At 34.4% G+C, this 14,740-nt stretch overlaps 1 protein-coding gene across 1 annotated transcript in view; it reads right to left on the reverse strand.

Annotated features, from left to right (window-relative positions):
• The window catches only part of SLC9C1 (solute carrier family 9 member C1), a 74,198-nt gene that overhangs the window by 10,713 nt on the left and 48,745 nt on the right, over positions 1–14,740 (reverse strand). The window contains exons 15-22 of the mRNA XM_078058969.1: positions 11,629–11,824; positions 10,274–10,459; positions 9,095–9,244; positions 7,843–7,894; positions 6,491–6,639; positions 3,593–3,718; positions 2,344–2,442; positions 1,662–1,835 (exon numbers count right to left, since the gene is read on the reverse strand). Coding sequence (XP_077915095.1) covers positions 1,662–1,835; positions 2,344–2,442; positions 3,593–3,718; positions 6,491–6,639; positions 7,843–7,894; positions 9,095–9,244; positions 10,274–10,459; positions 11,629–11,824 — 1,132 coding nt within the window. The remainder of the gene's footprint in view (positions 1–1,661; positions 1,836–2,343; positions 2,443–3,592; positions 3,719–6,490; positions 6,640–7,842; positions 7,895–9,094; positions 9,245–10,273; positions 10,460–11,628; positions 11,825–14,740) is intronic.

Genomic DNA, 14,740 nt, shown 5'->3' on the forward strand with positions numbered 1-14,740 from the left:
TTAGGTGGTGCCAGCCAGGTCCTTTCACTATAAAGTTTCCCATTAACATTGCACACAGTAGTTTTAGCATCAATTGATGGCTGTTGCCTAGATCCATTATTTCATTGAGATGGCAAAATGAAGATATTCTTTTTTTTTTTGAATTTTAATGAATTATTTCATTTGTTTTTTTTATTGTTATGTTAATCCCCATACATTACATCATTAGTTTTAGATATAGTGTTCCATGATTCATTGTTTGTGCATAACACCCAGTGCTCCATGCAGAACGTGCCCTCCTCAATACCCATCACCAGGCTAACCCATCCTCCCACCCCCCTCCCCTCTAGAACCCTCAGTTTGTTTTTCAGAGTCCATCATCTCTCATGGTTCTTCTCCCCCTCCGATTTCCCCCCCTTCATTCTTCCCCTCCTGCTACATTCTTCTTCTTCTTTTTTTCTTTCTTAACATATATTGCATTATTTGTTTCAGGAAAACAGTATAGAGGTTCCTCAAAAAGTTGAAAATAGAGCTACCATATGATCTAGCAATTGCACTACTGGGTATTTACCCCAAAGATACAAAAGTAGGGACCCGAAAGGGTACGTGCACCCCGATGTTTATAGCAGCAATGTCCACAATAGCCAAACTGTGGAAAGAGCCAAGATGTCCATCAACAGATGAATGGATAAAGAAGATGTGGTATATATATACAATGGAATATTATGCAGCCATCAAAAGGAATGAGATCTTGCCATTTGCAACGACATGGATGGAACTGGAGGGTATTATGCTGAGTGAAATAAGTCAAACAGAGAAAGACATGTATCATATGACCTCACTGATATGAGGAATTCTTAATCTCAGTAAACAAACTGAGGGTTGCTGGAGTGGGGGGTGGGATGGGAGGGATGGGGTGACTGGGTGATGGACACTGGGGAGGGTATGTGCTCTGGTTAGCGCTGTGAATTGTGAAGATATTCTAATTCTCTGTTTCTACATTTGTTAGCTGGAATTCTGTATAGAAGAATATTTCTTCATTTTTTTTTTCGGTTACCTTGAAAGAGTTCATAGTTAGGCAGGATAAATGTTGAATTCTTTCTATTTAAAAAAAAAATCAATTTATAGAGTAGTAAGTTAATATCCCAACAATCTTATTGGAAATTAAACAAATTTGGTATCATCATCAACTTATGGATTTTTACATATTATGGGGTTCAATTGTTTGCAGTCATTGTTCTTTTTGAGTTTAAATTAGGCCAGTGATAGCCCCTGTTGCTTTGAGAATTTTGTTCTCATTGTGCCTGGGGAAACTTCCATCCACTTTGCTCAACTTTTTTATCAATAGATGTTAGTTCTCTGACTTTTTCCCTTCCTGACCCCCCGAATTATGGTATTGATAGCTAAAATATGTCCTCTAATTTCCCCATGAGAGACCTCATTTAATCAGTTTTTCTGGTTAAATTTTTCAATATGGTAGGTTAACTTTTGCAAGCCATTTTGCCAGGACAGTATACTGGATAAGTATAATTTGGTAACAAGTTTTATTCCTTTACTATTCCTATTTTTTAATAAAATTATCACTAGACTGTAAACATATGCTAAGTACAGAAATAACCTTAAATTTGATACTAGATATTTAATAAGATACAGCAATAGACCATATGGTGATGTTTTCTGACCTCCACTACAGTTTTGCAGGTAGCAGAACACATCATGGGTTCGTTAGTTAAACAGTTTAGCTCTCCTATTATTTCCCCACTGATCGCAAAGTCTGTGTACATTAGCTGATAATCTTTTTCCTCTGACTCCCAGAGCATTTGGTCAATTCCGAAACCAGGTTTTGATCTTTGAAGCTGTTTAGGAATGAAGAAAGAGAAAAAAAACATATGCCAGTTAATTACAAAACTCTCTAATTTTTTACTTTTTTCCTTTGGTTTTAACAATTTTAATATGTAGATATTGTTTTGAGGATACTTCTTACTTATACCTTTTAAGGCGATTTTATTAAATTAGCAAAAGCATTCCTAGATACTGCAATATTTCTGAATCCTTCTACTCAGCCAACCTATACCTGCCTTAGAATGGCTAAATGCCCAATTCAGATAAACATAAGATGAAAACAACTTATAATATTCCATCTTAAAGATGATCCTTTAGATGGTTTCTTGTTATCTATGGGAAAGTAATGCTTAAAAGGTGATAGGTAATGTTAACCACTGTGTTTGAACAAGAAAATTGGATGGTAGCTGTTGTCCTAAAAGAGGAACAATGCAGTTCTTAACATGGAGAACTATGAATTCTCAATTTTATAGAATTTTTAACTAATGTTCCCAAGTGCATTTATGAATAACTTTGACTTACCTTTATCATACCTGATATTATTACATAAATTCCTTTGGGCTCATCACCTTCTTCAAATATATCATTTCCACAATCAAATGTTACAACTCTGGCTCTTTCCTTAAAAATACCACCAAATATATAAGATACAAACACTATATTAGCAGTGGTTGAGGATGTTGAAGTTTACATCTTAATAAAAGTTTTTACATTTTAGAATATCAGTCAGTAAGATCCAACTTATTGTGTTAGTGATAAATTTGTAAGAGAAAATAGGAGTTATAAATACCAAAGAGAAGAAGGGGATATTCATAGATCTTCGTAACTTCAGATGGGGTATTTATACATGGATTAGAAAAGAACTAATCTAATATAAGAGTAAGAATGTAATGGAAAGATAAAAATATTTCATCTGGATGAAAAATAATCAGAACAGATTCAGGCTAATGGCATATCTACGTCTCACACATAGTTATGCTCTAAACAGCTGATGAAGTAAATAAAAAATTCATTCATTCAAAATATTTTAAGCAGGTGGAAAATATGCACCTGCTCCTTTGGCACCAAGTAGATATAGAAAAAGAATGTTATTAGAACAAGTTAGACCTATTTAATTGTTCATTCTACAAACAGTCTTTGAGCATCTTCTATGTAATATGCAAAGTGCAAGGGGCTGGGTATTCAAAAGATGGATGAGCTAAAGGATATAGCACAGAAGAGGGATGTAAAGGTAATTGTAATGCAATGTACTTAATGCTATAATGAAACTGTATAATGGATACAATGGCGACAACTTTGGTCCTCCAAACTCAGGATGGACCACAGAATGGTCTTCTACTGGTGGGGTATTTGCCCACAAAGCCTACTTTTCTGAGTTACCTTTGGTAGGGATGTTTCCAGGATCTTTCCAGAGAAGCAAGATTTGGGAAAAAAAAAAAAGTGAACAAAGGACATTTCAAGAAAAGTAAACAGCACCTCCAGAGGAAGGGAATTAGAAAACAGTGAAAAGGGTTTGGGGTACCATGCAAGGTTGAGTATAAATAGAGTATGAGGTATATGATGAATGGACAACAGAAGATGATGATGGAAATGTAGACAGGAGGCAGACTGGGGAAGGACTTTCCAGGTCACTTAAAGGGATTTTGATTTTATCCCATAGACAATAAAAGACTTTTAAAGAGTTTTAAGCTGGAGAGAATCACAGTCTTCATTAAAAAAAATCATTTGTTGGTACATTATAGATGGTATTACCAGAAAATAAAAATATTACCTGAATGAAGTTTATATGGTCTTTGTCTTTATCTAGCCATGGAATATGGTAGAGTGCTTCTTCAACAGTAAGGGGCTTGATAACAGGTTGAAAATCAAGTATCTCTCTTTTTTTGGCCATTATTAACTAAAACCACGAAATATAAGAAAGAAGATGAACAAAACCAGTGTTCACAGAATGCTTAAGAAATTATGGCTTTGTACTATTTCCTTTACTTGCTCTTCTGAGATTTTTGTTCTTCTATGGAAACCTTCAACTTCTCCCCACTGATAGCATTTTTCTGTTATCATCATTCTGAAGTCATAGATTAAACATTTAAAAGTAAACTTTTTTTTTACTAAAGTAGATAAACAAAAAGTGCACAGATTAATAAATGTCTGCTCAAAGAACATTTACAATGTGAAAAGATCCGGTTAACCAGCACCCAGATTAAGAAATAAAACATTTACTGCACCTAAAATCCTCTCTTATATTCTCTTCTAGTCATTTCTTCTATCTAAAGATGACCTCTCTTCTATCAGAGTTTAGCTTTGTTTGGTTTTGAGATTTATCTGCATGAAATCAATGAGTATGTACTTGTTTGTGTCTGGTTTTATTTGCTCAATAGTATGTTTGTGAGATTCATCTCTAATATTGCAGGGAGCAGAAGTTCATTCCTGTCATTTTCATTGCTGTAGAGGATTATGTTGTATGAATATACCACAGTTTTGTCTACTATTGATCAACATTTTGGGTGTGCCAGTTTTGGCCTTTGTAATGCTGCTGTATTTGTTTGCTGTACATATGTATACATTTCTGTGGATCTATGGTTCTGTAATCTAATTGCTGTGTCATATGTGTATGTTCAAATTTAGTAGATTCTGCCTAACAATTCCAAAGTGATTGCATTAATTTACACTCTTATTCTAACGTTTCAGTTGTTCTACATTATTGCCTACAGTTAGTTAAAAAAAAAATCAAGTATTCTGATGGTTGTGTATTGGTATTTCATTTGGTTTTAATTTGTATTAAGCTTATGACAATGAAATTTAGTACCTTTTGTTATGTATTAGTCATTTGAATATCCTCTGTTGGGAGGTGTCTACTCAATCTGTAGGACTCCTTTTAGCATTTCTTTCATGGCAGATCTAGCGGTAATAAACTCCCTCCAGTTTTGTTTATCTGGGAATGTCTTAATTTCTCATTTCTGCAGGACAGTTTTGCTGAAAATAGGATTTTTTGTTGATAGGTTTTTTTCTCTTTTAGCACTTTGAATATATCAGTTCACTTCCTTCTGGTCTACAAAGTATCTGATGAGAAATCTGATAATAATCTTATTGAGGATTGCTTATATGGGATGAGTTGCTATTGCTGATTCAAAATTTTCTTTTTGTCTTTTTGACAATTTGATTATAATGTGTCTTGGTGTGGGTCTCTCTCAGATCATCCTACTTGGAATTTATTGAACTTCTTGGATGTTAATATTTATGTCTTTCATCTAAGTTGGGAAATTTTTGGCCATTATTTCTTCAAATATTCTCTGTCTCTCTCTCTCCCTTCTCCTTGCGGAATTCCCACAGTGCATATGTTGGTCCACTTGATTGGATCTCATGGGTCCCTTAGATTTTGTTCACTTTTCTTCAATCTTTTTACTTCTGTTACTCAAATAGGATAATTTCCATTGTTTTATCTTTAAGGTGACTGATCCTTCTACCTGCTCAAATATGCCTTTCAGTTCTTGCCACATAGATGTTATATATTTTATGTTAGGTTCACACTTAAGGATTTAGAGTTCTTAATCAATACTGTGAATAGAATATTTTTCTACATTTTCTTTAGTTGGGGAAGAATTTTGAATTTTGATATTATTTCTGAATACCCTATGATTTATCTTATTCTTACAGATTTTAATTTATTTTCCTAGGATTTTAAATTAAACAATCAACATATAATAATTTTTTTCCTCTTTCCAAAAATTTTATCTCTCAATTTCCTTTCTTTTTTTTTCTTGACCTGGCTAAGACTTCCAGCACAGCATTCAGTATTTGGAGTGGCACTGTTCATTCTTCTTTCATTCCTGACTTTAATTGGAATACTTATAAATGTTTTGACATCCAATACAATGTTTTGACATCCAACACAATGTTTCTTTTAAATTTTTAATAGAAACTCTTTATTTAGTTAAGGATGCTACTTCTCTTATTAGCCTTAAAAGAATTTTAAAAAATATTTTGAATAATAAATTTTGTCAAATTTTTTCTTTCTCTTTAAATCTCTTAATAAGTTATATAGCTATTTGGGGAGCTAAAACATTCTTAGTTATAGTATACTAAACTTTTAATATACTACCAGATTCAATTAGCTACCATTATGTTTAAAAGTTTTGTATATGTATTCACAAGCATAATAGCTTTTGGGTTTTTTCTTATACTATTCCCAATTTGGAGAGTAAATTTTGTACTTACAGAATTAGTTGGGATCTTCTATTTTTTTATATGTCATGGTACCATTTAAATAATTTAGAGAAAGGAAATGTAGTGAATTTTTACCCTATAATTGAATGTTCTTATAAATCACAGGATTCTATGGGAAAAGTTGTCTCAGTGTCAAAGATAATTCCTAGAAAAATACTAATATCCACTGTAGCCTAGGAAGAGAAATAGTTTCATCATACCATTGGTTTGGGAGCAAAGCATAGAAAGAGATGGTCCCTTGTGGCAAGAAAGGGAAAGAGAAATTGAGCATTGGAGCTCAGGGAAGGAAATGCTCTATTGTAGGTGCTTATCTTTAGATAATTATTTTAAGTTAGATAGTCATATCTCAGAGATGGCTTATATTGAAAAATCAAAAGTAGGTTTGAAGATCATGAATAACTATATATCAAGTAAGTATATTTGTTTTAAAAATATGCTACCTTACCTTATTAATTTCAGAACCTTCAATTTTATGAATAATTCCTTTTGACCTAAAAACCTTAACAATTTCTCTAGCCAAATTGAGCATGACATTAATCTCCTCCTTTGTTTTCATAGTAACAGCGATTTCTGGGTGATCATACTCTAAGTAGCCTGAAAAATAATATGTTCAGATAAAATAAGAACATTATTTAAATATTTCATGTAGACAATAAGCTAGTATTTCCACTCTAAATCCATGAAATACAACTCCCAACACAGAGAAATATATCTCTCCCTGATGAGGCCTCCAGTAGTTGCAGAGTTCTGCTTGCCGTTTTCTTGTCAGTTTATACCTAAGCCCATGAGGAAGGACAGACAGCCCTCATTCTAGGATTAACAATTACACTGATACACCTGCATGTGACACTGAGAAGCTCTTCTGGGCTCTAGGTCTAGAGTTTATGTCCTACTTTTCTATTCTGTTTGAATTAGGATTAGCACTTAGATATGGCTTCTGATTAAGTCCTCTCATTCATCTTGGGTCATTGTCCACCCAGCATTCTTGCGCATCTAGATGACTCATCCGTCTATGCTCTTCTGCTTGACTTATCTGGATTCCTGAATGCCCACGAGAGTTGCATTCACTTAGATTCTACATTTTGGCTTTTCCTTCGTGATGGCTTCTTGTCTAGCTTGATAACTATCTGCCATGCAAATCTCTCAAGTCTTGTTTGATTCTCAGACTTGCTGTGCCCTTTTGCTGCCCACCACCTAGTACCAAACCCCCTTCTTCTCCTCTCACATGAACACTATACTATAGGAGTGTGTCTGTCCCACTCCCAGGATTTATCCTGTACTAGGAGCATGACGTGGCATGACTCAGAGAATAAACTGTTCTCATGTTTAGGCATAGAAGCTCCCAGTGGTCTATCAGAGATCTGTGAGATTCTCTTCTGATTTCAACTTATAAATCCTAAATCCTCAGATGGTAGCTCTGTGGCAAGTGAAGGGAAAAAAAATAACTTTTTTCCTTGTTTTGCTCAGCAAGGTATGTGTACTTTTGGTTTGGAAGAAAATAGAATTTATAAGGTGATAATAGCATGTATAAACATGCAATGCCAATGTGTTTCCTTTAAAGAGAAATTAAAAGGTCTTCATTGAGGTATAAGGCAGGAAGAACAAGTGTGGAGAGGTAATATTACACTAAACCCATCCAAACCAAAGATATGATCATATTGATTAAAGTTATATACTTTATTACTAGTAATAAATAGGTTTCCTCAAAGATCAGTTTAGTTATCAAAATAATTGCCTTTCTGGAGTAATGATAATAAGAGATGGTTGTGTTTAATCTTTAGGGCAAGGGGTACATACCCAGCTCTTTCATAGCATGTCCTGTATTCTTCATAATCCTCCTTAATAATATCTACAAAATAAAAGAAGAGTTATCCCCACTGGAGAACAAGCTGTTATAAAATATTTTTACATTTGCTACTGATGGATTTTTTTTTTACCTAACTAATAACTTCAAAGAAAAAATATGATGGGGAGCTTTTCAGGGATTAGAATTGAATTTTGTGCAATAAATTTTATTTTGCTCCAGCAAATTGGTGGAGAGAATAAAAAGTGGTTTCAATCTTAAATGAGGTAGAAGGTTTGGCCAAACTGTGTGAGAGCAGAAATGAGGACTAAAACTGGACATCTTAGAGATTCAGGTCCTTTTGTTTTCCCTACTGTGTATCCTCAAATTCCAGTGCTAAATATTCTTTTCCAGGTTAGAACAGGTAACAAAATTCAGGAAAACAGTTTTAAAGTTACAGGTGGTGAAGAAAGGAAAGATACTGTTTTTTTGTGTTCTACTACATATCACACGTTCAATTTTCTCAACTACAGAGCTTTGGGCATATTACATGGCATTCACGTGTTCTACATTGCCTTGAAAGGTAAATATTTCACATAGTTGACAAACTTGTGAGAACAACCACCTCCGTCAAAAAAGTGAAAATCTAGAACTTAGGCCCTAGACTTCTCTTCGTTGTTTACTAGCCATGTGACTTTGAGAATAACCATTCAACCTCTCTTGGCTCTTTTTTGTTCCTTATCTGTGTAAGGAAGAAATTAGACAAGGTTTCCTTCTAGATGAGTTATTCTTACTTTTTCCATCTGCCAGATCCCCATCCTTTGCTTCTTTTACTATTTACTGTGGGAAAATCAGGCAAGGAGTGAGGAAGGGAGCCTTTGGGAATTATGAGGAAGCTCCCTTTGCTTAACACTGCCATTATGTCTCATCCTCCAATATTTCCTATTTAGTGCACCTGTAGCTGACAGATCCTGGAACTTGCATCAGGAGGGAGCTGATGACCACTGCACATATGTTTCATGATAGCCTCCACAAGAACCAAAAGGTGGGTTGCAAAAACCTCATGATTTGTTACTGTGGCACAGACATTTAAGTAAGGAAGCTTTTGAGTAATACAAATGTAGACTAGTTTAAGTTTTTACAGAAATTACTTAGCGAATCGAGTCAAAATCCCCATCTACATATATAGATAGAGGACATAATGGGTGAGGGCAACTGAGGGATTGGAGGAATAAACCCTTTCCTTACTATTGAAAGTTTTCTCACCTGTTTAACTTGCTTAGAACTTGAAATCTGATCAATTATAGTCATTATGTCTGCTTCACCTTGGACATATCCTTTTAGTATAGCATACTTAAAGGACAGCTGGTGACTCATCTTTTGATCTATTATTTGCAGCAACTTTGGGGTTATGAGCTGGAAAAAAACAGAACTACTATTTAATATAAATTGTATACATTTAGATAATTATATATTGATTAGTTTAACTAAAGTAGATAATAATAAGAAATAACATGCTTTCAACAATAACTATAGTAACCTATCAAGGTTTTTAGTTATTTTATTCACGGTAATTTTATAACTTCATGACCAGAGTGATTTCCTTATAATTAATAATGTTGGACACCTATGGTGAAGTTATGAATTTACTCTTTACTTATGTCCCTTATAGAGAATTGGATGCTAATTTCAACTGGTTTAAATTCTTGGAAAACAATGCAATTAATCTTCTGGGCTTAAGTCATAAATGTCCATAAAGTACTGCCACTTTTACCTGTGAAATCTCCTACTAACCTTCTTTTTTTTTTTTTTAAAGATTTTATTTATTTGACAGAGAGAGACACAGCGAGAGAGGGAACACAAGCAGGGGGAGTGGGAGAGGGAGAAGCAGGCTTCCCGTGGAGCAGGGAGCCCGATGCGGGGCTCGATCCCAGGACCCCGGGATCATGACCTGAGCCAAAGGCAGACGCTTAACGACTGAGCCACCCAGGCGCCCCTCCTATTAACCTTCTTATTAGAAGGTTTATTCGGGGGTTGGAACCCACCACAATTATATTTCTTGTTTGACCCCAAGGATAAGTGCAAAAGAGAGTATGTACAGAATGCTAACAAGATAAAAAAAAATGATGTCCTTTATTAGGTGATACTTAAACTGAATCTTGAAGAATGACCATAAGCTAGCACTTTGAGGATTAATGGCAGCTGGTTGGAGGGCAGAGTATGGAGATTATGGAGCATAGACAGGAAAACACAGGAAATACATAATTTGGATATTCATAAAATAATATGTTATAAAATTTAATTTGTGAAAGGGTTATAAAATTTAAAATATAAACATCACCTCAATAGAAAGTGGAAATCATAAAACTACTAAACTGATTTTAGTTCATATTTCATGATGCAGTCAGTAGAAATTTGAAATTGAATGATTTAATAGTTCTTTACCTTCAAAATACGTAGTATGCGAAGAAATCGAACAATTTTTATAAAGATTACTGTTAGAATAAAATCAAGAGTATAAGTAATGGAATTTGTCTCAATAAGAATTATATCTATGATGCCAACTAATGTAATTGCTAACTCAAATAGGTTCCAGGTATGTAAAAAATATTCCTTCCTCATTGCAGCCATCTGTTGATTAAAAAAAATAGGTTATCTTGGTTTTGCTTTTACTGCAACATTTTCCACAATAACTGAAACATCACTAGTTAGATTTTTTCTGATCTACCTTAAGACTACTTGTCTGAAACACTAGTAAGTCATCATATTAATTTAAAATTAAAATGCTTGAAATATTGAAGCATAGCTAAGAGAGTGGGAAGTATTAAAGATGATTGTGGATGCTAGTCTGGGAAATTGGGTTTCCAGTGGAATTTTGAGGGAAAAGTAGGTTTAGAGAAGATAAATTTTTTAGAATGTGCTGTTTGAGATGTTTGTATAGTATTTTGTTGGAGAGATCCAGTCCTCAGTTTTCTATATGATCTGAGGCTCTTGATAAGATATGAGCTGGGAACATGAATTTGGAAGTTATTAGACAATAAATGGTAGCTGATGTCAGGGAAGTGGGAGAGATAGCATGGCCCATGAACTTCTTTCTTCTTTACGTCCATGTGTCCTGTATCATTTTCCATATCCTCCACACCAATCTAACATCTCTCCAATATCCATGCTGACCAATCCATCCCAAGCTCCAGTCACTGGGAGTGATGTTCCTTGCAGGTGTCATGGTGTTGCTTCTAAGTTTTCCCTTGTTTTTGTCCATCATGTTATGTACTCACATACTCATTCTCCAATTTTTGATTCATATAACACAATACTATTATCAGTTTGTGGTGGTACATTTCCTCATTTTACAACTACCTTTATATTAGATTTAAAAATCAGGTCATGAAATGTTTTTCAAGTATAAAGGAGTATCTATCACTCTACCTATTGATCTGTTTATCTATCTAGTATTAAAAAATAAAATGAACACTACCCTGCTAAGTTTATGAACACTGCCAATATCTTTGAAACTCCCTTTGACACATACCATTTTAAAATTTATTTTTACAAATACAAAATCAATTCTTAAAGTATGGATGTTTTCTACTGAGTTGCCTTAAAAATTTACCTTTAAAAATTAAAGTTTGTTTGTGAAGTGAGAAAGAATTTCATACACTCCTTTAGAAAATTGTGTTTAGGTAGTGTTGAAAAATGAAGTCAGAGAATCTCTCTGTGAGACATATAACATGTTCACACATATACAGATACACACACACACACACACACACACACACACACACACAATTTCAGATTACCTTAAGTAGGGACTCCATTATATAAAATGCAAGAAAAGAGTAGTTGCAATATCTTAATTCATGCTCATAGATATCACTTAACTCAGGTATCCAAGAAATTATAATGGGAAACATATTCATTAGTATCACAAGATACCCAATGTACTCAAATTCATCAGTAAATACAATTTTATGGCATACACGAAGAATGCAATGTCTACAAAAAAAAGAGTTTTATCTGATAAAATAATTATACTGAATTATTTTCATTATATGTTTAGTTCTGTTTTAATCATCTGTAGTACACAGCCCAGCTTAGTTCTGGGTAGAAGCAATCCCTACCTAACACTTTCTGGCATCCTGCTTCAGATATTGTCCTTTTAATGTCCTCCTCTGCTAAATGTCTTGAGGCTTGTTTCCCCTCTTCTTTCCCCCCATCTTTCTCAACTCTCAACCATTTTTAGTTTTAATAGAAATACTTTTGGTCACGAGATGGGGATAATTCAAACTGGAAATATTAAAAAAATAATAAAACAAAGGGAATCCCTTCCACCTGCCAGACATGATTACTATTAACAGTTTGAATATTGGTCCAATCTTTTTGTTTATGTAATCATTATTTGTAAACACAAAAGAAATTATATCATACATATTGTTCTGTAAACTTTTTTCTTTTTCTTAACAATGTATCATGAGCATCTTTCCTTGTTGAGGCATAAAATCTGTAAAAAAAAAAAAAAAATCCCAGGATGTGTGGTAATGGACCAGTATGCATCCACAGTTTATCAAAATATTTAAATCAAAATGGATGGAAGTCCTAAATGTGAGACAGGAAACCATTAAAATCCTAAAGGAGAATATAGGCAGCAACCTCTGTGACCTCGGCTACAACAACTTCTTAATAGACACATCTCTGGAGGCAAGGGAAATAAAAGCAAAAATGAACTATTGGGACTTCATCAAGATAAAAATTCTGCACAGCAAGGGAACAGTCAATCAAACTAAAAGGCAGCCTATGGAATGGCAGAAGATACTTGCAAATGACTTATCTGATAAAGGGTTAGTATCCAAAATCTATAAAGAAGTTATCAAGCTCAACACCCAAAAAATAAATAATCCAGTTAAGAAATGGGCAGAAGGGGCACCTGGGTGGCTCAGTCGTTAAGCGTCTGCCTTCGGCTCAGGTCATGATCCCAGGGTCCTGGGATAGAGCCCCGCGTCAGGCTCCCTGCTCAACGGGGAGCCTGCTTCTCCCTCTCCCTCTGCCTGCCTCTCTGCCTACTTGTGCTCTCTATCTCTCTGTCAAATAAATAAATAAAATCTTAAAAAAAAAAAAAGAAATGGGCAGAAGACATGAAAAGACATTTTTCCAAAAAAGACATCCAGATGGCTAACAGACACATGAAAAGATGCTCAACATCACTCATCATCAGGGAAATACAAATCAAAACCATGATGAGATATCACCTCACACCGGTCAGAATAAAATTAACAATTCAGGAAACAACAGATGTTGGCAAGGATGCAGGTTGTGGAGAAAGGGGAACCCTCTTACACTGTTGGTGGGAATGCAAACTGGTGCAGCCACTCTGGAAAACAGGATGGAAGTTCCTTAGAAAGTTAAAAATAGAACTACCCTATGATCTAGCAATTGCACTACTAGGTACTTGCCCAAAAGATACAAAAGTACAGATTCGAAGGGGCACATGCACCCTGATGTGGTGTCATGCAGTATTTGTCTTTCTCTGGTTTATTTCATTTAGCATAATGCCTTCAGCATCCATCCACACTGTTGCAAATGGCAGGATTTCCTTCTTTCTCATGGGAATAATACTCTCTTGTGTATATATATACCATATTTCTTTATTCATTCATCTGTTGATGGACAATTAGTTTAAATTCATGTCTTAGCTACTGTGAATATGTTGCATTAAACACAGGAGAGCAGATATCTCTTTGATATCCTGTTTTCATTTCCTTTGGATGTATACCTGGATGTGGGATTGCTAGATCATGCAGTAGTTCTATTTTTATTTTTATTTTTTTTTGAAGAATCTCCAAACTGCTCTCCATAGGGGCTGTACCAATTTTCATACTTACCAACAGTGCACAAGGGTTCACTTTTTTCTACATCTTTGCCAACACATATTATCTCTTGTCTTTTTGTTGATAGGGATTCTAATAGGTGTGAGGTGATATTTCATTGTGTTTTGATTTGCATTTCCCTGATATTAGTGACATTAAGCACCTTTTCATGTATTCTTTGACCATTTGTATGTCTTCTTTGAGAAAGTGTCTATTTGGTTCCTCTGACCATTATTTAATTGTGATGGTTTTTGTTTGTTTGTTTGTTTTTACTATTGAGTTGTATGAGTTCTTTACACATATTGGATATTAACACCTTACCAGATATATGATTTGCAACTATTTTCTCCCACTCCATAGCTTGCCTTTTCATTTTGTTGATTTTTTTTTTCTGTGTAGAAGCTTTTCAGTTTTGACGTAGTCCTACTTGTTTATTTTTGCTTTTGTTGCCTTTGCTTTTGGTGTCAAATCCAAAAGTCATTGCCAAGAATGCTATCATGGAGTTTTCTTCTGGGAGTTTTATGGTTTCAGGTCTTAGTTTACTCCATTTCAAATTGATTTTTGTGTATGGTGTAAGATAGTGGTCTAGTTTCATTATTTTTCATGTGGCTGTCCAGTTTTCCCAACGTCATTTACTGAAGAGACTATCCTTTCTGCATTGTATATCATTGACTCCTTTGTCATAAATTAATTGACTATATACCCATGGGCTTATTCCTGGGCTCTCTATTCTCTCCCATTGATCTATGTGTCTGTTTTTATGCCAATACCATACTATTTGTTTACTACAGCTTTTTAATATAGTTTGAAATCAAGAAGTGTGATACCTCCAGTTTTATTCTTTATTCTCAAGATTGTTTTGGCTATTCAGGATCTTTTGTGATTCCATACAAATATTAGGATTTTTTAAAATTTTTGTAAAAAATGTTATTGGAATTTTGGTAAGGATTGCATTGGATCTATAGATTGCTTTGTGTAGTATGGCCATCTTAACAACATTAATTCTTCCAATTCATAAGCACAGGATAACTTCCCATTTATTTGAATC

This window comes from Halichoerus grypus, chromosome 1, assembly GCF_964656455.1.
Source record: "Halichoerus grypus chromosome 1, mHalGry1.hap1.1, whole genome shotgun sequence".
Taxonomy (NCBI): domain Eukaryota; kingdom Metazoa; phylum Chordata; class Mammalia; order Carnivora; family Phocidae; genus Halichoerus; species Halichoerus grypus.